This window comes from Haemorhous mexicanus, chromosome 17 (genome assembly GCF_027477595.1).
Source record: "Haemorhous mexicanus isolate bHaeMex1 chromosome 17, bHaeMex1.pri, whole genome shotgun sequence".
NCBI classification, from domain to species: Eukaryota; Metazoa; Chordata; class Aves; order Passeriformes; family Fringillidae; genus Haemorhous; species Haemorhous mexicanus.
In genome coordinates this window covers 13,020,039-13,043,916 of record NC_082357.1, presented here as the reverse complement: position 1 = coordinate 13,043,916, position 23,878 = coordinate 13,020,039, and the positions used below count along the sequence as shown (strand labels likewise).

The 23,878-nt window shown below is 45.9% G+C and overlaps 1 protein-coding gene across 3 annotated transcripts in view; it reads right to left on the bottom strand.

The window, feature by feature from the left end:
* SDK1 (sidekick cell adhesion molecule 1) overlaps window positions 1–23,878 on the bottom strand; it is a 390,039-nt gene that overhangs the window by 28,821 nt on the left and 337,340 nt on the right. For 2 of the 3 annotated variants that reach the window (XM_059862197.1, XM_059862199.1), the window contains 5 exons: window positions 22,002–22,061; window positions 19,883–19,984; window positions 5,057–5,172; window positions 2,790–2,976; window positions 1,922–2,059 (listed from right to left, as the gene is read on the bottom strand). In XM_059862197.1, the coding sequence (XP_059718180.1) occupies window positions 1,922–2,059; window positions 2,790–2,976; window positions 5,057–5,172; window positions 19,883–19,984; window positions 22,002–22,061 (603 nt within the window). The remainder of the gene's footprint in view (window positions 1–1,921; window positions 2,060–2,789; window positions 2,977–5,056; window positions 5,173–19,882; window positions 19,985–22,001; window positions 22,062–23,878) is intronic. The other variant, XM_059862198.1, reaches the window with a different exon arrangement.

The following is a 23,878-nucleotide window of genomic DNA, read 5'->3' as shown; positions in this document are numbered from 1 at the left end:
TATTTCATTTCTCTCAGACAAATCAGGAGGCATTTGTCATTTTCAAGTTGTGTTCCAAAAAGAAAAAAAAAAACAACAAAACCAACAAAAAACTGTTGAAAAAGGCTCTGGGGCAATCTTGTTGTCTATTATTGTGTAAAACATAACAGTGTAAAGCTTAAACAATAAAAGGTCAAGCAGGGATAAGACTGTGCTAAAGAACAGATTGCTGCTGGAAAGCTTGGAAAAATGGGCAGGTGAGTGGTGGCTGGTGAGTGGGAAGACAAAAGGTGTCACCAGGGGAGGATGCTCAGCCAAAAATCAAGGATGGGTGGAAAGTTAAAATATGAATGAGAAAAGCTCTGAAAGAGGGTCCAGCCCATCCAGGTTGATGAACTGCAGTGTTCACATGGAGGAATTTGGGTTCTGGTCCTATATGGGCCATTTACTTCAGCTGGACTTGATGATCCATGTGGGTCCCTCCCAACTTGGGATTTTTATGAATCTGTGAAAATGATAGCATCAAGGAAGGGATTCTTTTCCATGGCAGGAGAATAAATATGTTTGCTGAAAGAAAAATGTTGGCACAAGAGCAAATGGGGGGTAAAGACTGGATAATAAATTTAGGCAAATATGTTGCATCTGAGGAAGAGCCCTCCATAACCTTCCTGCTCACATCAGAAATCCTCCAGAGGGGAAGGAGAGACAGGCTGGAGTCAGGGGCAGCACAGGCAGAGGTGGGGAAGAGAGGAAAAGACAACAATGGTTCTAAAGGATGTTAAGTCAAATACATGCAGAGAAAACATGATCTGACACTTCCATATTTTTAGGGGGAAAAAGGTATTCTTGAACATTCTGTAGGAATGAAGGGAGGAAATGCCCGACCAGCCTGAACCTCCTGCATACCCTGTGCACATTTCTTGGCCAGAATTAGAAGTGCTTCCTGTATTAGCTCTTTGTGCTCAGACCTGCCAGCCATAAGGGCTGACAGTGCTTTTATTCTGGTGTTTTCAATCCTGAATTTAACTTTCTCTGTGCATGAGACATGGATATTTAGACAATATAGATCATTATTCCTTACAGGAGAAGCAAATACAAGTGATTGATATCCTTATTTCTGTGGAAAAGAGTTTAAAATGGATTGGCAATGGCTGAAATTACTCTCCCTGCTGTCATGCTGCCAAAGCTGGACATCCTATTGAACTATTGGCAATCTACCAGGAATATAAAAATATTAATAAGCCCATCCACAAACTATGTCATCTTTTCTAATTCACCTTTGGAATGAATTTACATTTGTTTTCAGAGAAACTGCCAAATCCTTCTCTGTTGCTTTTCTGGCAAATTAATGAGAGGTTTGTGGCCTGCACATTGTTGTGGTTGAACTGAACTCTGGTGCTGGGTTAAAAATGCTGCCTGAGAACTCCGTGTGAAGAGACACAGCCACGTCCCTGTCCTGTTATCCTGCCTGTCACAGCAGAGGTGCTGCCAGTGAGGACCAGCACATTTGATGCCTGGGCAATCTCTGAGATAACAGAAGTGACACATGATGTGATAAGCAACACAAATGTGCCTGACAAGTATTCTGGGATGGAGCCTACTCAGCACTTTCAAAGGCAAGGCGTGGAGACAATCAGGCACTCCCAGGCTGAGCTTCCTCTTTGCCCAGCCCAGGTAATGACGGCTGTAAAATGACTTTTCAAATCACACAGACTATAGTTTGTGCAAGAAAATGAGAGAAGACAAGACAAAAGCTATATTCCACAATATCATGGCTCACTGAAGCATTTTGGCAAAAGTGGAATTGTTTTATTTACCCTTTGCCACCTGGCTTCTCTTGGAAAACGGCAGAGAGCAAGTAGGAAATTGGGCAGAGATGAAAGGTGCTACAGTACCATTGTGTCATTTCCCATGAATATGTATGATCAGAGGTCTTTCTTACCCTGCACAGGAGCCAGAGGCTCGTAGACAACTCGATAACCCTGCAGGACTCCATTTGCTGCTGTTGGCTCGCCCCAAGACACGTTGAGAGTAGTGCAGGTGATTTCAGAGAAGGCCAGGAAGCTGGGAGCACTGGGTGCTGAAAGGATTGCACACAGATTGAATTGCAGCAGCAGCAGTCAATCTAATATACATATATATTATAAAACATTGCTTTATTTGCCCAGCCTAAATCTAAAGGAAACAAGCTGAGAATGGGATTTGTCAGTTGTATCCAAATGTCCTGTAATCAGTCACAAACACAGCCTGTCCTAAAAATACAGCCAGTCAGCTGCAAAACTGAACCTCCAGAGCAAACAAGAAGAGAGGGCAAGGAATGGAAGGACTCTCAGAAGGGTGCAATGGGAGCCACCTCCCCTTCACAGCCACCCCAAGGGCATTGCCTTCACCCTGTGCCAGAGCACTCCCAGCACATCCAGCACAGGGACTGCTTGGCCTGACTGGGAGGCTGCTGCTCCAGCTTTAAAAAAAAAAAGGAGGAATTCTAAAAAGCATGCTAATTGTTTCACAGGACCATCAGGGCAACTTCCAGGCACTGGAGATGAGCTCCTTCTGATTTCCAGGTGTGGCAGCAGAAACCTGAAACAAAGCCAGACTGTTTCCTTCTGGACCAGCTCCGTTTAGGGACTGGCCCTTCTGCCACTCCGTTCTCATTCCAGCTGCATCACTCCCTTTCCTCACACTCCACTTATTTTACACCTTTTTTCCCCCGCTTTCAAGACGTGTACAACAGAACCCAAGGAGCAGAGCCCTGCTGCGTGCCCCGTTTGCCCTGGCTGTGCCCAGGTGAGCAGGACACGGTCCCGTACCCGCCTGGTGCGTCCTGCCCGGGGCGGGGCTGCTGCGGGGGCCGTCCCCGGCCGCGTTGAAGGCGGAGATGCAGACCAGGTACCGCGTGTGGCTCGTCAGGTTCTTGAGCCGCACGCTGGTCTCCGGCAGGAAAAGCACCTTCACCTTCTCCGTGTCGTTCAGGGTGTCGCTCTCCCAGTAATAAATCTGTTGGGACAGCGAGACAGAATCCCAGCATTATTAAGCGTGGTGTTACAGTTTAGTTAAATGGGATGCTCTGTCTCACCCCTCGAAAATGTCAGGTTTATTGGAAGTCCGTGATCCTCCCCTGTGATCCCACTGGCCCAAGTCTTTTTCCGTGCACACTTGAAATCTCCCTGTTAAGCTGTAGGGGGAGACCACAGAGTTTTCTCTTGGCCTTTCTTCTCCCTAGGCTCTCCCTCTCTCCCCCTCCCTCCTTCTCCCTCAGACACCATGCTGCTCCGGGGGGTGGGACCCCCAATAATTAGCACCCTCATCTAGTTAGCACCCTCAGAAGCCGTGTGGAGTCTCCTTGCCAGCCTGCTGCTACCAGTGAACACACAGCTTAGAGAGCACCCCGGGACTCCCCAGGAACCCTCAAATGAACTGCAGCAATTAAGGTTGGAAAAGTCTGCTAAGATCACCATCAACTCCCAGGTTTGCCACCAAACCATGTTCCCAAGTCCCACATCCACTCGCCTTCGGAACACTTCAAGGCTCCATGATTCTACCACCTCCCTGGGCAGCCTGCTCCCATGCTGACCAAGCTTTCTGTGAAGATATTTTTCCTAATATCTAATCAGAACCCCCCCTGGCACAACTGGAGGGCATTCCCTTCATCCTGTCATGTGTTGTACTATATCTTACACCTAGAAAATATTTGGCCACTGCAGCTATAAAACAACGAGAAAGACACTGTAGTCCTGCCCTGGACTCCTCCAGTAGCTGGGATACTCAGGTTTTTCAGCACGTGCCAAATCTTTTCCTTAGCAAATTCCTCTGAGTCAAATGACCACATAGCTGAGTACATCACTCAAAAGCAGAGCAAAGGCTGAAGAATATGGCCTAATGACAACAGGTATGAGCTGCCAGGGTTCACTGAGGAGAGGTCAGTTTAAGCACTCCCTGCAATGCAAGCTGCCTGTCAGCACTGGCATCCTGACACACCCTGATGGTCGATAACTCCCCTCTGCACACACACAGCACTCGCACCACTGGTGTTCACAGCACAGCCAGGAAAATGCCCTCCTGAAGAGGGTAACAAAGATGCTCCCTAAAGTTCCTTGAGGTGCTTTTCCCCCTTCTTCTATTACATAATTTTTACCCTGATGCTATAAAATTAGCCTTTGGAGAAGTTGTTTCCAAGCGGGAAATTGGTGCCAGCCCTACTTATTGGACAGGCCTGGCAGGGAGAGCATTACAACAGGCCAAAGCAAGCCAGAGAGCTGAGAGAACAAGCCAAGGCAAGACTCCACCTTGGCTCTCCAAGCCAAGCTGCTGAAGCCATCTATATACGTACAAAAGGGAAAGGACAGGGATTGATATATAAGGATGCTTGTTACTGCCAAGAAGGGATGCCAGATTATTCACATTGGCTTGGCTTTCCTTCACTTATGGATCTAAATTCATGGAGAGAGGCAGAGCCAGACACTGAACCCAAGCCAAGCTCCAGTGTTTGTAGACTTGCCCATTCCCACTCTCTGAGGGTCCATTCTCATGCTGGAGATGCTGAGCAGCGTGCCTCTGCAACGTGCTCATCTCCTGCAAACCAAACACAATTAATACTCTGATTTAATTTTGTTAAAGTTAAGGAAATGAAGCAATGCTTCCAAAATCTGACCTGGCTTAGGCTTCCAGCTGGGAGAAAGTTCTGCTCTTCCTAAAGGCTTGGATTATTTGATGGAGGGAAAGCTTAGTTAATTTTCTTCAATACATTTCCTGCCCCCAGCTCTTGTGTAGCCGTGTTGCTTTTTGTAGCTGATCTGTTGCCTGCATAAGAAGAGCTGCCTCCTTATCTGCATACCCTGTTTCCCCCATGCTCTCTTTCTCCATAAATAATGACACACTCTCCCTTTTCTCTCCTCCCCCCTCCCAATCTCATTCTCTTTCTTTTGGTTCTGGGACTTGCTGCTGTTCCCTGCTGCAGCCTGAGCACTGCTCTAATTTGCCTTATGCGGTGAGAGCGACTGCACTTTGTAGAGCTCTCTCACAAGTAAATAGCAATGCCAAGCAAGATAAATGAAAACAGTAGAAATGGGAGGATTGCCTTGTAGCCTTGGATGTTCCCGTTCTGGCTGTCGGCAGGAGGGGGGTCCCAGGTGAGCTCCAGCTGGCTCGCGGAAAGGGAGTGGACTTGGATGTTCTGTGGGGCCAGCGCCGGTGCTAGAGAGGAAAGAGGACAGAAGAATTAACAGTGACAAGCAGAGTTAGCTCATAGCCAGGTTTGTCATTCGCAGGAGGACCCAGGACAGGCTCTGTTTATGCCACAAGTCAGCAAGGAGCCAGCCCTGGGGTATCTGCGCCATCGGGATGTCTCGGCACAAGAGGAGTGAGGAGCAGCTGAGCCTCGGGTTGTGGCTGTGCTCTGCTCCACGCAGGAGCCTTAGACACTGAATCAACTCAATCCTGCCAGCAGCTTTGGAAAAGAAAGGAAAATTTTGCCTTGGTTCCCTGGTGGTTTGGCAGTGGACAGTGCTCCTGATCGACTGTTCCTGGTGAGCAAGGCAGCCCCTGCCACCATCAGCCCAAATGCCACTCAGCAGCAAGACTTTGGGCTAAAATACTGCCTAAAATTACCTCCAAACCCAGTCAGCTGCTAATCAATGCACTATTATTTTATGTATGACAGAATGACTTTCAGTTTGCTACTACGACTTTTTGTTAGCTCCACTTTGATTACACCTCCACATGCACACACTGGCCCTCTTTGGCTCCTGATGGCATTTCCTCTTTGCATTGTGCAGTGCTAGAAAACCAATCTTTGAGTGCAGCTGGATCACTCCATCCCTTCCCTTTGTCGGGATCCCACTTGGTGCAGGTGGATTTTCCTCCCCAGCAGCTACTGAGGATGCTCTGTTCTCCCTTCCTGCTGTCTGAGCCTCTGGCAGGTTTTAACAAAGCAGCTCCTGTTCCGTTCACAGGAAAGGTGCTGAAGCGTGTCCTGCTCAAACTGCAGAAGTGGGGAGAGAAAGGCAGGACAGAGGCTCCACTTCTCCTTTCTATGTGTTCACAGTGCCATAGCCTTCTGCCAGACCCCCTGAGAAAGTTGTCTCTTTTCTCTCTGCCCCTTTCTGGGCCATAAATAGAAGCAATAAAATATTCACCGCTTGCACTGGATAGCGCCGGTTAGCTGCTCCTCTGGAGACTTCTTTCTTAAGAGAGAATGACCTTCATAAGTCACACTTTTCTACCAATACTCCCTCCCCCCAGAGTTATAAAATAAAAAAGTAATTAACACCCACTCAGCCTGACACCAACTATTTATTTTGTTCTAACTGTGTGGTTTCCATATTATCACTGCCCACCCTGCCGTTAATGGAAATGTTAATAACCAGCGCCAGGTTGTTGTGACAGATGCTTGGGCTCATTATCAGAAATTCTTATTTACCGCTCCATTAAACGACAGAATCGCACAAAAAAACAATTCAATCAAAACTAACTGGAGGAATTTTAACAGCCACATTAATAATCCAAAACATAAATAAAGTTAATGTCTTTTGCATGTTTGCCATCGGCAACTCTATTGCAAAATTATTGCTATACAATTAAAACGTGAAAGGTAAAATTGAAAATAGCCTTTATCCCAGGGCTCGGTTAAAACTATTTATTTATTGTGGGGTTTTTGCTTTCTTTTTGGCTGGATGGTGAATACATGAGGTGACAGTGACCATCAGTAAACCCTAGCTTGGTCACAAGGGTGCACTTGTCTAATTATTGCCCTGCCTTCTGTGCTCATTGCTTGGCTGGATGCCCTCAGTGCAAGGCAGTGCTGTTAGGGACCAAAAACCTCAAGATTTTGAGAATTTCACAGCACAAACCATAGCATGAGGCCAAACTGATCACAGAGAGCAATGCTGAAAACACCTCCCAGAGATCTGCCAGGATGACACGCTCAGGGAAACAGGGATGTGTACAATCACAGAGGAAAATGGGTCCCTTTAGCAGCGTATTTCCTTTCTAAGGAGTGACACCACTGTCTGTCCTGAGCTGACAGCTTCACAGGGCTCTCAACACCCAGGTCTGAAGCAGCATCTACAAGAGAGTTTTTCTTTGGAAGCCATGTGGCAGCCTGGAACAAATACTGCTTCTGAGAGGCGACCATCAGAGGAGACGGCGTGTACAACCCACTGCCAGAAAAACACTGCTTTTCCTCAACCCCTTCATGCAGCACATCTGAGAAACACCGTGGTTAAAGCCTGCCAGTGCTAACTCTGCACCGACACGCTCGCTGCTGGAGCTGCACTTCTGCTGGCGCGGCAGAGGCAAATTTGACGGGAGGAACGAAAAAAAAAGTGTGGAAAAAGACATTTCTCTTCACTACTCCAGAGCTTCCACAAGATGCAAATTGTTTGGTTTTGTGCCCTGTAAGTCTGTCCCTCTGTTCAACTTTCAAAGGCTGATGTGTCCCCCCTCCTCTAAGCACAGATTTCTAGTTGACAGCGAGGGACAGCAGTAGAGTGCTGCTGACGCTTGATGTGGCTCTGTGCGAGAGCACGTTCCATTGAGGGTGAAGTGAAATACTTCAAAAAGAAGGAAACACATCCCTGAAGACCCCACCTGTTTGCAACCCCAAACCATTCCCTGAATACATGGATAGCCTGTGCCAATAAAAGCAAGTGCATTTTAAAGGTGAATGCAAAAGGCTTTTTACCTTCTAGGAACACACTTCAAAATTACTGAGCTCAGAATTTTTCACGGCTGTTGAAATCTCAAATACATAAAAAGCAAGGTTAGAGCTACACACCTCACACTGCTTTAGGTGTTAGTGACATTATCAACTATAGCAGGAGCGACACAGACCCCTGAGGGTCCAAACACAGCTCTTGGCAGGTGGAAAGCATTTCACTTTCCCTGAAAAAAACATCTGTGTACTCATGAAGTCGAATTCTGCGCACGTATCCTGCCTTGGAATCTCATGCAGATATTTGTAAACATTTCTATTCTTATCTGATTTCAATTTACCTTTGAGATCGTCTCCTTGAAACTCTCTCTCAGCCAAAACCTAAGGAGAAAGACTGAGCAGGTTGTGTAGTAATTAGTAACAAAAAGTAACAAATATGGGCTGGGCTGCCGCTGGCAGGATCACGTAAAGACAACAAATCTATCCAGAAACCTGGCGAGAGTGTCAAAATGAGCTCAGAAATAAAGTTACACATCTAAATCCACATTTAAACAAATCACTGCCCTCATTTCCCAGCTGCACTGAGCAGCCTCTGCTCTCACTGCAGGCAATCTGAGCCTGCAAATGCTTCTAACCTTTAAAGAGAAGGTGCTTTAAATCCCTGGTGGCCTCCCTGCTCCAGAGCTCTGGGCTCTGCAGAAGGCTCACCTCAGCTCTTCTCACGTGGGATATTTGTTCTCTGGGCTGCGTGGCACCCAGAGCTTTCCATCAATATGGAGCTACTATTCCTTTTCCCAGTGACAATTGCCACGGTGCTCTGGGGCACAGGTAGGCTACAAATCCTTGAGATTTATTGGGCAAACTTGATAACTGGTTTTGTGAAGCATTCCTCACTGCTCTTATATCTGCTCCAGTTTCTGGGCAGCAGAGGATTTCTCCTCTACTGGTTTTCTAATTGTTTCTGCAGTGGCAGTGTCACTGGCAGGACACTCACAGACAAGTTTGGGACAAGATTTCCTGATACTCACACGCCATTTAAGTAAAGATTCAGGCCAAAAATGAAGAGAAAAATGCAGTGAAAGAGACTGAAGGATTTTCTGTGCATCAGCTTGATCCCAAACAATCCCAAGCAAATTTCTGTTTTTTAAAGACCACTGATCCTTTTCTATCTAGCAAGTGTTTCTCCCAAGTTCTTCAAAGCATGACTTGGAGAACATGCCTGCCTTTCTTCCCTGGTAATCAATGTGTTTGCATTTTGGTGTTAGCACCTAGAGGCCATTTTGGTGTTAGACCTAGAGAATCTCATTGCACAACGTGCTGCATAAACACAGAACAAAGACACAGCTCCAGGCCCCAAAATCCTCTAACCTGTCTCCTCAATATAATGAAGGGGTGCTTGCAGCATGTTCTGAGTGTCAGCTGCATTTTTCCCCACCTAGTGATTAACAAGAAGGGAGGAGGCACAGCAGTGCTCAGTTCAGTGTGTGCTGATGGTGAAATCTTGCACACCAGAGCTTCCAAAGTTTCCACACTGATTCCTGGCACACACAGTCATGGAAAATAGGGGCTAAAAGGGTTTGGAGAGGACTCAGACATCATCCTCCTGGGTCACACTGGGATCAGCTTGGTCAGATTTTCATGTAATCTCAGTCACTGACTTCTGTCCAGATTGTGCTGTCATTCCCACACAAACTCTGCCAGCACCTCTCTACTTTAACAGCTCTTTAAATAGGAGTTTGTGTAATACCCATATGTTAAAAATAAAAATAAACAAAATAGGGATATCTATCATAGAACAGTAACTCACAAAATAACTCTCATATTATTCTTTTTAATGCCTAACCTAAACCATCCTCACTGAATTGAAGTTATATCCCTGCAGTGACATGAAGATTGTTGCTTTTTCAGCTGCAGCCACTGCCTTCAAGTCACAGTGTAGATAAGCAATAGTTCAGTGGATTCTAAAGCCAAACACAACACAACAAACAGAAGGTCACCAGATAAAGCAGTGAGACTGATCAGCAGAACAGGCAAAGTGGGGTTTTCCTGCAGTACAGGCTTAGAGAAGAAATGTGAGGATGGTACCTCCCAGGAATGACCAAAAAGGTGCATCTGCAGATGTCTGCAGTCACTCCTTGCATGAAGGAAAAGTGGCATGAGAGAAGGATGTTCAGTGTTTATTGGCCATTTTCTGACAGAGCCTGGGAAAGAGCAGTGGGAGGATCTGAGCTTCCCTGAGCAGCAGAGCCTGGTGCCATCAGGAATGCTGCGTGAGGGATGCTGATTAGCTCAATAACAATTAGTCAGTTGTGCTTCAAAACCAGCAACTGTGAAGCTGCTTTCCACTGTGAGGAGCAGCACAAGCTATATTTAGAATGTAAAACACACTTCCCACTAATTTCTGCCTCTTTTAGGCTGGGCTTCATCTCGTGGTAGAGGTCGGTGCTTTTTCCAAGGGCTGAGCTCTCTGTGGTTACTCAGATGTGTTTCAGAGGCACCAAAGACAGGCAGAGCCCCATTCCAGGGATGTGGGTCTTAACCCCTCCAACACTCTCCATTTGCTACATTGGGCCTGAGTGCTCCTGCCCTCCTACTCAGCAATTTGGCACCAACGCTGCCCTGGCAGGTTTGTGACACCCTGAGACATGAAATGAGTCTCTGCAAAGGAGCAATCTGGCCTCCCCATCACTGAGATGTTCAACTGGATGGGGGAGGAGGCTAAAACAGCTGTAAAAGCCAGGTTTTAGTAGGAAATGCTCCTTTCCAAGGGATGGGGATGTATGTGCTGATTTACACAATTGCATAGAACAGTATAAGAGAAATTGAAACATCTCATGCAGTGGAAGTGAACACAAGAAGAACTTGAAAAACATCTCTCTCACCTTCATAAATGCTGAGGAAGACAAGGCAGAAATGCAAAAATAGATGTAGAATAGAAAGAAAAAAATAGAAAAACCTGTTTTAGTGGAGAAGAAAGGGTGAAGAGGAGAAAGAGAACAGATGTCAGGATGAGAACTTTGGGAGTCTGGAACACCTGCACTTGTTTTACTCCGTGCCATCTTGTCTGGGTAGGCAAACACTTGGCTCTCCTCTGTATACCACAGCACAGTAGCTGTGTTTTGCCACATCAATTTTTTAAGGGTATTAAAGTAATGAAGAAACATAAATTAAAGCAGCTGCAAATGATCCCCAAATGTAACATCCCCAGCTTCTATGCTTAGCACTGGGAAGCTTCCCAATGTTGGCACAGGTATCTTCAGCACCTGCAGAGATACAGGAGGGAGGTGGGGGTGGAGGGAGAGAGATGGCATTCCTGCAAACTGAATTCCTGAAAACTGAAATGAAACAAGGACTGGAAGTGGAGTCTCTTTTCCACAGACACAGATCTAGGGGCTTACCTGCCAGTGCCCTTTTTGAACTGAGGAGCCATTCTCATCCTGTTCCTCACTAACTCTTCCAGTGGGAGCACACTGTTGCTGTGATCCCTGATTTTTTAAAGGGGGTTTGGCTTTCCCATGTGAGTGAGCCATGTGCAATCTGGGAATTTCATGGGGCAGACATGATCTGGGTATTAGAACCGTGGCAAACCCCACAGAGCAGCGCTGTGAAAGAGCCTGCAAACAAAAACTACACACTTTTCTTTTGCTGAATTCCACAGTTGTACTTAGCAAACACAAGCCTAGAACAGGCTATCAGATTGCATACTGAGATTATCCATCAAGGAAGTGAGAGAGCCTGGCCCAAAGCAAAGCCCTCACAGAGCTGTCAGACTGCCTCTGGAAAGGGCGTACAGGTGGTTAAAACAACAAGTGGGGGGAATAATAAAATGAGCTTTTCCCTCTATTTCTTTCATGTCAGGAAGGATATGATCACACACAGGCAGGCAGCCCATCAGTCAGCAGAGATGGGCCATGAGAAGGAACAGCAAGGGCCCGACAGCATTAGGTAGGCACAAGCCTGCAAGCTAAAACTCCCTCTCTCTTACATCCATGCAAATCAGGGATGGCTCCTGCAGCTCCCTCTCCATCACATCCCTGCACTTGGGGGTTTTCTCCATTGAAGAGCAGAAACAGTTGTGCAAGGAGAGCAGTGCCAGCTCTGATGAGTGCAGGATTCACCCCCAGGAGGGGCTGAAGGTTGTTCAAGGGATGGTGATGAGCTGCTGATCCTCTCTCGTGTGCACTGGGAGCAGTACAGGAGGGGAAAGCACTGCCCTCCACTCTCTTACAAACCTACCCATTAGAGAAGCAAAATTACCAATTTCAGATTATTTCCCCTGTCCAGGACCCAAAATTCCTCCTCCTCTATTTGTAGTCATGTTCCACTTATTATAATTTGTTAATGCCACATTTGAATATCGTAATACCTCAAGTTCATGGCAACTGACAAAAGCACCCACTTCACATCCACTAACAGCAATGGCAGCACCTACTGAAATCTAATCCTTCTGCTTCACTGCAGCCAAGAGAGCGTATCAAATACCCTCCCCTGGGTTTGCCATCTACCAAATGTCAAAAGCTAGATCAGAAAAAAGTCAAAGGGCACAGGTGAGATCTGCCCCTGGAATAACCTTTCACTGTGCCTTTAATGCCAGTTTGGGTAGCTGACCCCCACGAGGAATTAATTTAGGATTTACAGATTGCAATGGTCAGGGAACCCCAGGGAGGCCGCAGAAGACTGTGTTCTTGTGCTCCTGGGGAGAGAGAGAGATTAAATTTAAATTTTCTTGACTCTCAGTGAGAGTTTTCTCTTTATTTTTCATCCCTGAGATCATCGCTGCAGTTTCACACCCCCATTCCATCTCAACGCCTGGACTGCTGCAGCCAAGATCTTTTAGATTATTGCTAATTCATACTTTCTTAAGAAAAAATTGCAACTTTTTTGTTTTCAGTCTACAACAGGCAACCTGAAAAGCCTCCAGTTCTGTGATTGACGACGGATACAGCAAACAGATGTCAGAGAAGAAAACCAACTGTGTTTCTCCACAGCTGGCTTCACAGCAAAGCAGTACAGAGGAGGCAAAGCCACGGGAGTTGAGACCCATCTGAAAATACTTACAGCACAAATTTTGCTCACATATCCCAGGATGACTGCAAACAAGCAGAGCAGGACTGTGCAATTAGGTAAAATAGGAATTTGGCTGCAAATATAACCCTTTAGTCAAAGGCACTCCAACTCCAGCCTGTGTCTGCTGGAATAGGAGTTATCAGCCAGGGGCTTCCCCACCTCTTTACCAGGGCAATTTCTGCTTCGTTTGACTTTACTACTGATCGCTCATGTTTTTGAAAGGAAGGTTAATTCCTCTGCTTTTAATGGAGTAGCTGTGCTGTGAGTTCAGCAGAGCTCTGCATACACGATCAGGCTTCTCCTCCCTGCGCAGGGATGTCCCTCCCTGGCTCTCACAGCCCATGGAGCACTGCAGCAGAACAGCTCATCTGTCCTTCCCCTCCCACAGCTGCAGCACACAGCCACGAGTTCATGATGATTTTGGGCACGGGGTCTGCCCGTCTCGGGCTACAATCGGCACCAAAAAATCAGCATCGAACCCTTGGGGTTGTGAGTTCATCATCAGCGCGGAACGCTGCTCAGCACCTCCCGGCCCTGCCGCAGCCTGCACCGGCGCATCAAAACCCGCGGATATTTTTGCTAGGACAGAAACATCTTTCCTACATTGAGACGTGATAAAAAGAGGCAATTAGACCCGAGCTAAGCAGGAGCTGCCGCTCTGCATAAAGCATTGTGCTGTACCAAACGCTGCTGATGACCAATATTAACAACTTAATGAGCTGTTAATGAGGCGCGCGCTCGGCTTTTACTTGCAGCATGAAAAACATTGCAAATCATTTTAGGGAGCTTTGGACTGTCAATGGAGAATTAAAGATGTCAAATAAGCCCATCAAATCTATGTCTCAATCTGGACACTACTTTCCAGTGCATTCGCTTAAAATTCCTTCTCCTATATGGTAGAATAACTTGCTTTGACAGCACTACGACTCTCAGACTTGGCTTCCTTCTGCCTTGACATTAGATTTCAGTCTCCAGAGAGCTGCAGGGATGTCTTTTTGACATGTTGACATTAAGGACACTTCTTCCACAGACTCACAGTGGCACGGTTACTTTCTGTCTTGCCATTGTAAGAGCAGCTACTGAGCTAAGCTACCAAATCTGGAAGTCTAATTAGCAAAACCTTCACATCATCTGTAAACAGATAAGGAATATAAAATTACCCTTAAAAATTAGCCAGTTTGAGTAGGAAAGGGAGCCAAGCCTTACGGAGAAAATTCATTTCCATAACTCCCCAGCACTGTAACAACACCAGCAGCACACAAGCAGTGACTAATGCTTTGATGTGGAGACACTTTAGTTTGTTATTTTCTGCTGTCCTGTCACAGCCCTGCAGGATTAGATCCCACAGCCACATGCTATCAACACTCCTGTTCCCTCCAGTGGAGCTGCACTGAGGGGAACAACAAATCCAAATTGGACTTGCTGCAGACAAGCCCTCAGTTGAGCCACTGTACATCGAGTGAAACTGGAGAAGTTTAAAATACACCAAGAAACACTGATGGGAGGTGCCCAGTGGCCAATCCTGCCCTCAGAAATGGGATGCTGTTGGCACACAGGTGAATTGAATTCCAAGAGAAACTGGAAAGAGGTTACTTTCCCCGACCAACCAGGAAATGTCTCACCACTTCTTTTTTTCCTTCCATCTTCCTACAGTTTGCCTTTCTTGCTGTCCTCTGACTTTGTCTTTTAGCATATTGTTGGACAAGCTGAGAGGAGACCTTCTCCTTCCTGGGAGAGAAAGACACTGGGACAGGATGGCAACCCAGTGTCACCCCTGGAGCAAGGCATTCCCAGAATGAGAGGGTAAAGCTCATCCAGAACTGAGCATCACATTGGAACAGCTCTGCAGGTTCTTTAAATTTAAAGGGGAGGGGAAAAGGACAACCAGTTTCTAACACCCTGCCATCCCTCAAAAGCAGCCTCTTGCTGCTCTACAGAGGTGTCTCAGTAATTAAAAGGCAAACACCCTTTTATTTCAAAGGCTTGTTGCTCTTTAAGTGAAAAAGTTGCCCTTTGTTTAAAGTCAGAGCACGTGAAAGCAATAATTCATTTAGCATTCCATTCCCCCACAGCTTCCCTCCATCCCCTTTTGTTTATCGAGGGAAGATACTGTCCCCAAGGCTGACAGGTTTTAGACTACTGCAATGTGAAATGGCCGTGATAATCCTTCTCTTCCCTTCTCCAGTGGCATCTGGGATGGCAGTGCCCACCCAGCTCTTGCAGCTGTGCCAGCAGCAACGTGCTGCTATCTGCAGAGGCACAGCCAGCCCACGTGTCCCACCGAGACAGGAGAGCACAGCCAGGGGCCGCGGCAGGGCGCAGGCTGCCAGCTCGGGTGCGCTGCAATCCTGGCATTCCTCTCCCAGCCTGAGACCAAGGAGGCACAGGGGACTCCACACAGCATCTCTTCTGCTCTTTGGGGCAGGGGAGGAGATAAAGCTGATGTGCTGTAAGAGAAAAGGGGGGTCCAGGTAGCACTAAGGGACCCCTTTCTCCAGAAAGGGGCTGAGGTGACACCACCGGGGGAATCTGGAGCGCACACGTAAAGGAGCGAGGCCTGAAGGAAGAGATTAAAGCACCCAAGAGCAAAGGAGCCTTGTCCTGCCAACCTTCCTTGCCTTCAGCACAAAGGGACGGTGCCCCAGCACAGATAACCAGGTAAGAAGGGACAAGAGCTCTGTGCTGGAAGCAGTTTCTAAAGGGGAGCCAAGTACTTGGAGTCAAGTCTCTGCTTCCTTACACGGCTTCTTTGTCCTTATCATGGCTCGCTCTCTCTCTCTCTATGCAGCCTTTTCTGTCCCAAACCTATTTCACTATTTTTAGTCTTGGAGCTTTCCAGGTGGTTTCTGCTTCTGGCCTGCAAAATGCTGGAGATGGCCAGGCAGCTCCAAGTGCGTCCCCTGACATTACTGGCAGAGCAGATCTTCATGTGTCAGCTACGGGTGAATGAAATAAAATTTGTGAAGTCCAGGAACACCTGCGGAGCTGCAGGCAGGAGGGCAGATGAAAATAATTGCACATAACAGGAAGAAATTGGGTTTGTCTGCTAGCTTTGCACTAAGAGGTGGATTCAGCTTTTGAAGACAGAGGTAAGAAGCAGACATCATTCTGTTCCATTCCTGTTCTTTTCCAAGGTACAGTTCCACTTGGAAGAAAATGAGAGAGCCAGGTAATGTTCTCTGAAAGATGATGGCACAACTAAAGTGGCATTTCAATGGAGGACTACTAAACAAAGGGATTTGTCTCCCAGCTCTTTTTACTCCTTGCCTTTCCCATTACAGAACCAGCTCTCAGAGATCATCATTAAAAAGAACAACAACAACAACCCGGCCTCATCAGTTCTTGTGAATTCCGAAGGTCACCAATGTCACCATCAGTTATAATGACACACATCACTCCCCTCTTCACACAAATGGATTTACAGCCTGTTTAAAGGCTGATGTCTCTCGAAGCACTTCACCCCTTCTGCCACCCCCTCTCTGCACACATTCACTCTACTCCAGCAACAGCTGCTGGAAGAAATGATGAATTTCATTACTTTTCATCCAAAACAGCTTTGCAGTATATGGGAGAAGCACTGAAGGCTGCAAGCTCGTTAGCACAGGATTTGTATTACCACATTTTACTTTATTCACCTTCCCAAATTAGGTGAAGCACGTCTGGCCCAAACCTGTGATTTCTGTTTAATTAAAATGCAGGTAGTGGAGTCTCCCGAACTCCAGAGCCCCCCACACAATCAGGTGGTGACAGCAACCTGGTAGAATAATGCTCTTGATGTAGTGGCTGCTCTAACAGAGTCTTAATTTCAGTGGAGCAGAACAGCACCTCTGGTAGCAGCTGCGTTTGGGGCTGGGATGAATATCAGTAGCCAGCCTCTGCTGAACACTCACTGCCTCCCCAATCAGAGCCAGCATCCCTGACAGCTGAACTGTTAAATGAATTAACAAGGCGAAAAGGGGGCTTGCCAGCGGGGCTGCGACTCCCTTCCTAATTTCTGCAAGTGGTGGCTTTCAATTTTTCTGTCGTTTGTCAGGAGATGCACATGGTTCTCTAATGAGCAGGGCAGAGCTGCAGCCAGCTCTAAAAAGGCAGAGTTAGAGGATCTTCTGGGCCTTGGAGGAGAGGCATGCAGATGCTTGAGGCAGGTGGGGGAAGGACACGGGCTCTGCTCAGCCTGAACAGGCAGCACATCCTTCCCAGCTGTGCTGAGCTCAAGGACTCCCAGCCCACTCTCCCATCTTGGGGAAGAACTGCTCTCCACACCAGTGAGTTTTGCCAGTATCCAGGCAGAACTCAAAAGGAAGCCTTTGATCTTATGGGCTAACCAAAAAAGGGAAAGCATTTCCTCCACCTGTAGAATAAAATAAAAAACCTACCACCAAAAAAACCCCAAAATATCCAAACCACTGGCATCCAGCTTTCCTATTCACCATGTAAGCTGGGCTACAGGGCCTTTTACTCATGGCTGGCCCATTGTTCTCACCCAGAATTTCCACCTGCCCATCAGTCAGAGGCAGGGAAGACGTGCTCAGGCTGCCCAAGAGGGCAGTTGGCTGCAGCACAGCTCAAGAGCACTCCAGGGCTGGAGAGAAACTCCACATTTGGGTATATTTTGCTCATTTAATTGGCAAAACTTGAAGAAGGTTGGTTTTAGTAGCTTTTTTTCCCCCCAAGCTTTTCAGGTTGTTTCACTACCTACTGGAACTTTCACTGTAAAAATCCAGGTCTGATCATAGGGAAATTTTCAAATCTAACAGGGGGAGAGCACAAGAGGGAAGGCAGGAATCACAGACATTCCTCCTTCTGGACCACTCTGTAGAAGCTGAACAGCACAACCAACAGCAACATGAACACCCGACAGAAATGGGTGTTTTGACTGAGCTGGCCTAAGCCCAGCACATTTCCCCAAAGGCACAAAGGCTGTGTATCCCTTTTTACCAGCCAGAGAGGAATGTTCTCCCCTCTCCCAGAATTACTGCAAAGCTTAGGGCAGAACGAGGCCCCATTTAACAGCACTGAGACAAAGAGCTACCTGAGAGCTTCAGCCCAGGGACTGGCCACCTTCACTCACTCTGTGCTCAGTGCTGTGCCTATGTCAGCACTTGTTTATTGGGAAGCTTTTCTCTGTTTTTAACCTGGATGCCCCATTGCTGGAGCTGAGCAGACTCATTTTTTTCCAGCTTGCTGCTTAACTGCCTTAACCGTGGGTAAGAACATTGAGCAAACAATAACAGCAAAAACCTTGTATTTCCACAGCACACTTTAACTCAAAGGTGTCACAAATCAATTTAAAACTTAAATTGCAATACCATCTCCAATCACTTTACTCACAGTATAAATCACAGCCAGTTCTGGAGGTGGAAGAGGCAGTTATATAACAAAGTGTAATAACTTCACACAACAAGAGTGAAAATCGGCAGGAAGATCCAACATTCATCATCTCTGCTGTGTGAACCTGGACAGTCCCTTTCCAGAGGTGAATCCAGGAACTCTAAAACAACAGCCAAGTCACACACTGCAACTTCAGACACACCAGTCCTGCCTGGGAAAGGAGGCCTCCTGGACAGCACAGAATCATGGAAGGGTTTGAGTTGGAAGGGATCTTAAAGCTCATCTAATTCCAGCCTCCCTTCCTTCAGACACTCAGGGGTCCTGTAATTATCTCAGTGTCCTCCCAAGTCTGTCTCCTTCCATTGCCTCGTTCCCTGAGTTGTGATAGCAAGATCTGGACTGTGGGATTAAAAGACACAATATAAAGCATTTCCTTGTTTTCCCCAGCTGATTTCCCATGCTGTGTACATGTGTACAAGTGCATGTGCTGGCTCCATTTGCAGCAGGGAGATACTCAGCTCGGAAACAAAAATGTATTTTGAAGCCAGATACAGTTGGCTCCACCTGGGACTTTCTTTGCTGCAGTTGCAGAAGTAAGTTGGAGCAGAAGCAAACTAGAAAAAAATGTAAATATTGCCAGCTGTCTCTCCAGGACAACGCTGCTCTGATTAATTTATGATGTTTTCAAAGAAAGATGGTGAATGTTGCACCATATTTGAAAAGAAAAGGTTAAGCAGAGTTTAAAAAAATGCACAGTAGAGTTCTTAAAAAAATGTGCTTTGCTTAGTTTTGAGCAATAGAATGTTTAAAGAGTAATAATGAAATGAATTAGTGCTGGCTTTGATGGCTCCTCCATCCCACAGCCTGGAGACACAGAACAAAGTGCAATCAGCTCCAGTGCTGGGCCAAGCAACGGGAGGGAGGGTCGAGCTGCCTCCCCTTGCTCTGAGCTTCAAACGCTGCTGCTGCAGAAATGGAGACCAGAACTAATGAGGATTTCAGAGCCAGCCTCCCTCCAGCTGGGATCACCACAACCACAGCCCTGCTGGGCTGCAGGAATGCAGCAGCTATTCCAGTCCTGCCCTTCCCAGCTGGAGTTTCTGGGAGGACAGACTGGCTGGGGTTATCTGGGCTCTCACAAACCACCCGTTCCTCAGGGCATGCACAGAAGCTTCTGCTCAACTCTTCTGCCCTGATTTCCACCTCCAGCCTTCTAGTGGGGGGATTTGAAAATGATCAAAAAGGACTCAGGCACCAGATCCTGATAAGCCAAGGCCTGAACAGTGCCACTGACTGGGGCTGGATGCAGGGACAGTCTGCACACCCTGTCCAAGCCCTGCCTCCAAAACAGCACTGAACCAGACATGAGACGTGCATCTCCTGGCTTCAAGAACACCAAAACACAGCCAGGTGTGGTGCCAGGCAATGTCTCTACACAGAGAGTCATAAAATAAAAGGATCAGCTTTCTGAGTGTCCCTTGTTTTGTAGTTTTGTTTCTTTTCCCTTGTGGCTTTCCTGTGCTCCACTTTTCACTTTTTTTAACTTGAGTCAATTTTTCCCTCAAGCTAATTTGGTATGAACAGTCATCCTCCTGCAACTCCAAAAAATATTTTCTTTTCTTTCTTTCAAATGTCCTTTATTCCCTCCTTCCGGCAGACCAACTGGTTTTCCAATGGCAAGAAACTGCCAGTGCCTGTTCCAAGAGAGTGGGCAACAAAAAACTGTCAGCAATAATGACTGGGGAATTTTTCAAATAATGCCTTTCCTGGAAAATTATTGAACATTATCTGGAGAATACTACAACATGCTGATATTAAAAGAAAAAGAAATCAACTGATTTTCTTTTCACCTACCTGCTTCACCCACAAACACTTCCACTGGTGTGCTGGTAGGGCTCTCACCAATGACATTGTATGCTGTCATTAGTACTTCATATCTCTTGTATTTCTTCAATTCTGAAAAAGTAAAATATTACATATTAATATTTAATATTATGATTTATACTGTATTACAGCTGTCTTTTAGACTCCAACACCTCTTTATCTCCAGACCTGTCTCTCAGAGTAGAGCAGGGGCAATAGAACTGTACAACAGTGCAATGCCTACTTCAAGCCTTCCTGAATTCACACATCACGACAGCATTTGCATCATTTTGAAAGATCTTTGTGATGAAATGGCAGGATTTTCCAGAACTTCCTCACAGCGTCCCTCCAGTGAGAGGAATAATGATTTCTCTCTATTTCTTATGGATAACTAACCAGAGGAACATCTCTAGGTCATCCTTAAGTACAGAAAATGGCAGGATTTGGCTTTGAATGTCACCATAAGGTCTCATTTTGATCTGCACTGGTAGGGAAGAGCCTGCCTAGCATTTGCCTAATCCCTGAAATGCTCCTTTAGGGGGGCATCTGGCAACTGCACTGCTCTAGAACAGCTGAAGCAGGTGCACAGGGAGAGCTGCAGTGGGGAATCCGGAGTCCCAAAATTCCAAATTCCAGGTCCTCCACAGGGAACTTCTCCAATGTGACCGCAGCCCGACCATCAATCACAACCAGAAAGGAGAATTTGAAGGCTGGACTCCATTTGGCCACCAGGCAGCAAATTTCTTTGCTGACACAGAGAAACGACTCTGACAGATGAGGCGGGAGAGTGAGAGAAGCATGAAAAAATCTAAAAACCCCAATTGTTTGTGGGTAATTAACAGATGCAGCGAGGGTGGAGCAGAATCACATCAACGTCATTGAGGGAGGCAACGCCTGAGTAGTTTCAGATTTTGCATTTTCAGGGTGAAAGAATCAATCCTAACAGATAAATTTATCATCTACAATACTTAACAGGGAAATTAGAGTAAGAGGGCAATCAATAATATAAATTGCCCTATTTAAATGAGCATTGAATTAAGACACGCATGGCCAGAGGTCCAAATTTCTCCCTTTGCCAATAATTTTCCCTGCTATCTATGAATCAGAGTCCCCTTAACACAGGGCTGACAGTGTGCCATTGGTTTGGTAGGGTACAAAAAGTCTAATTAGGCAAGTTTGCCTAATTCCAGTGTCACAGAACTGTTGATGTGTGTTGTGCTCCAATATCTGACTGTGACTTCACCATCATTCCCCAGTCTCTGGCACACTGTAAATTATACCTAATATGTCCTCAATTTTTTAAATGTCATGTCACTAAATTTGGATGGACCGCAAAAAATGGAGCAAGCAAATCAGAAATAAGAGTGCTGAGTTCATAAACAAACAATAGCAAGATACACACGTGTAGTACTGGGCAGCTTGCACAGGGAAACTGGTTTTTTTTTTGCCATGAGAAGTCACAAGGGAGATTTTAGTGTAACTGGATGTGGAAGAAAATGGAACACGAGAGTTCATGCATGCAACTTTCAGTGGGGATCAGCCTTCATTTTTTCTTTCTTTTTTAGTCCATCACAATCTGTGACTCAAAAGCCTTGGGCAAAACCTATCTAGTGAACCATCAGCACCACAAAGCAACTTGCCTTTTAACTCTGTTGAATGTTATTTTATTCATTTCCAATTGAAAACACCTCTGGAGATGCACATAAATTCATTGGGCCCTTTCTAAATTGGCCTTGTACTCCATGGAATGCCCCAGCATCGCAATGCTTGAATCATAGGACTAATGATGTGATATAGCTAAACTCAGATGGACTGCAGAATATACAGCAAGTGAATCAAAATTCATTTAGTATCAGCAATGCTGGGTTGCTACAGTCACTAATGTTTTACCTTCCCAGCAGCCACAGTTTTACAACAGCTACCTACTTGCATCATTGATGTCTCTGGGTGTAGGGGAAGCAAAGGCTTAAAGAAAAAGAAACTGGAGAAAGCCAGAGTCATTAATCTGTGTTGATTTCTGCTGGATCCACAGAGGAGAGCCACAGGAGTTTGCCCAGGGTATATTTTGAACCATTACAAAGAGTCTCAACTGAAGGCAATGTGCACTTACGTGTTAATTCATACGTCGTTAATGCAGAGCTGCTGTTCACTGTCTTGAAGCTGCTTTGGGCTATTCAGGGTAAGCAAAGCAGAAAGCTTGTTACAGTGCAAGGAAATAGTTATTGCAAATGATGTACAGCAGAGACAGAGGCAAATGAGGCAGCACACCCATACACAGTTTAAGCTTTAGGAATATACCTTGAAGGGCAATAAAATCACATCACTCTCTCGTAACACATCGAGAGCATCTCGCCCACATGGAGCTGTTTCATTTCCTCCTCAAACAGAGAGCTCACAAATACACAACACAAAGATGTTCTGGCTTTTAGATTAAATAGGACAAATGAGTAAAAATGAAATGATTTCTAGGGGCGAAAGCTCTCAGTGGTGTGTTACATCCTGATTTCTCGAGATGCAAAATTCAAAACCTGAAGAGCTGCAGAGTGCTGAGCTGGAAGGTGGACCACAAAGTGAACACTTACATCAGGGCAGGACCTGTTTCTTTAGGTGTGAATTTGATTTCCCACAGTTTCACTGAAAGAATTCAAGATTCCTGCTGTGAGTGAATTGTAATAATATGCTAAGCTGTGCAGAACTGTGGGTCAGTGAGGAACAGAGGTGTTCTAAGGTAAGAATTATGAGGAGAAAGAGGGAAATTTATCTTAAAATACATTTGTCTCCACCCCTTGCTCTCTCTGTCTCTTGACTCCCTGGAGAGGTACAGCTTGTTTTTTCTCCTCTACAGTAATTAGGAACATAGCTGCAGGGCCAGACAAGAAGAGGGAAAAGACAAACTGGTTGGTTTCACAGGCTCCCCATCTTGTGAGAGCATCCAAATTCATGATTTCATAATGTACACTGTCAGCCATTCAGTTTTTGTCTGAGAAAAACCCTTCTGCATTCCTACACCTATGAGATCTTTACATCTCTGTCCTGGTTCAAGCTGCTCAGTCTGAGAAGTCTCATTAGCTCTGACCACGTAAGTGAGGTCAGAGTTAGGGGCTTACTTTATATTTAAAGCATCCACATTAAAATTCACTCTTGCTTTTGTAGAAATCACTTCTATAGGTTCAGGAAAGCGTGGCAATGATATAAGATATTAAAATAGTCTCACTGAACCCTATTCTGCTGCTCTTGGAGTATTATCTTATCCTGAATATTCCAGTGACATTGAAGAGGACAAAAGCTGGTCCCTACATGAGCACATCTCATTGCTGGACTTTATTTCTCAAGCTACTGAGTGTTCACATGTCTGCCTCACATCATCTTATTCTGCCTATTCTTCCCTCTGATTTCCTTTCTAGCCTTTATCTAAAAAGCCTTTTCATTTTTTTCTATTATTCCTCTCCCTCTCCACCTTCTTTCCATGTGAACCATAAATCCCAGTGACTAAAATGGAAAGCAGGCACCTAAAAATTCTTGCTCATCTTTGCTATTTTCTTCTAAAATGTGGACAAGCACTTTGAAATTATAAAAATTCTATTTTAAAATTCTCCTCAGCTGTTTTCCTCATACTGTAAAAAGAAAAACAAAACAGCAATTATAAAAACTACTGAAAAAAACCAGCAAGAAAGGAAAAAGTTGCCAGCTGAGGAAAATGAAGTTTCTCTCGTTTGAAGGCAGAACAAAGTGTAGCAGGGTAATTATGAAGTGGAGGCAGGGGAAGCAGGAAATCAGAGGGTATGTGGGGGACAGACCATCAATTCCAGCATGCTGGCAGAGCTCAGCACAGACCATTCCAACGCTGATCACACTCAGGTCACTTACATTTTTCAGCATCTTCAGGCTGATTGTGCAAAACCTGAATTATTCCCAGCTCTCTTAGACTTACATTTTATTTCCATGGGGCAAGAGAGGGGTGTGCAGCACCTGGTGTAACGACATTAC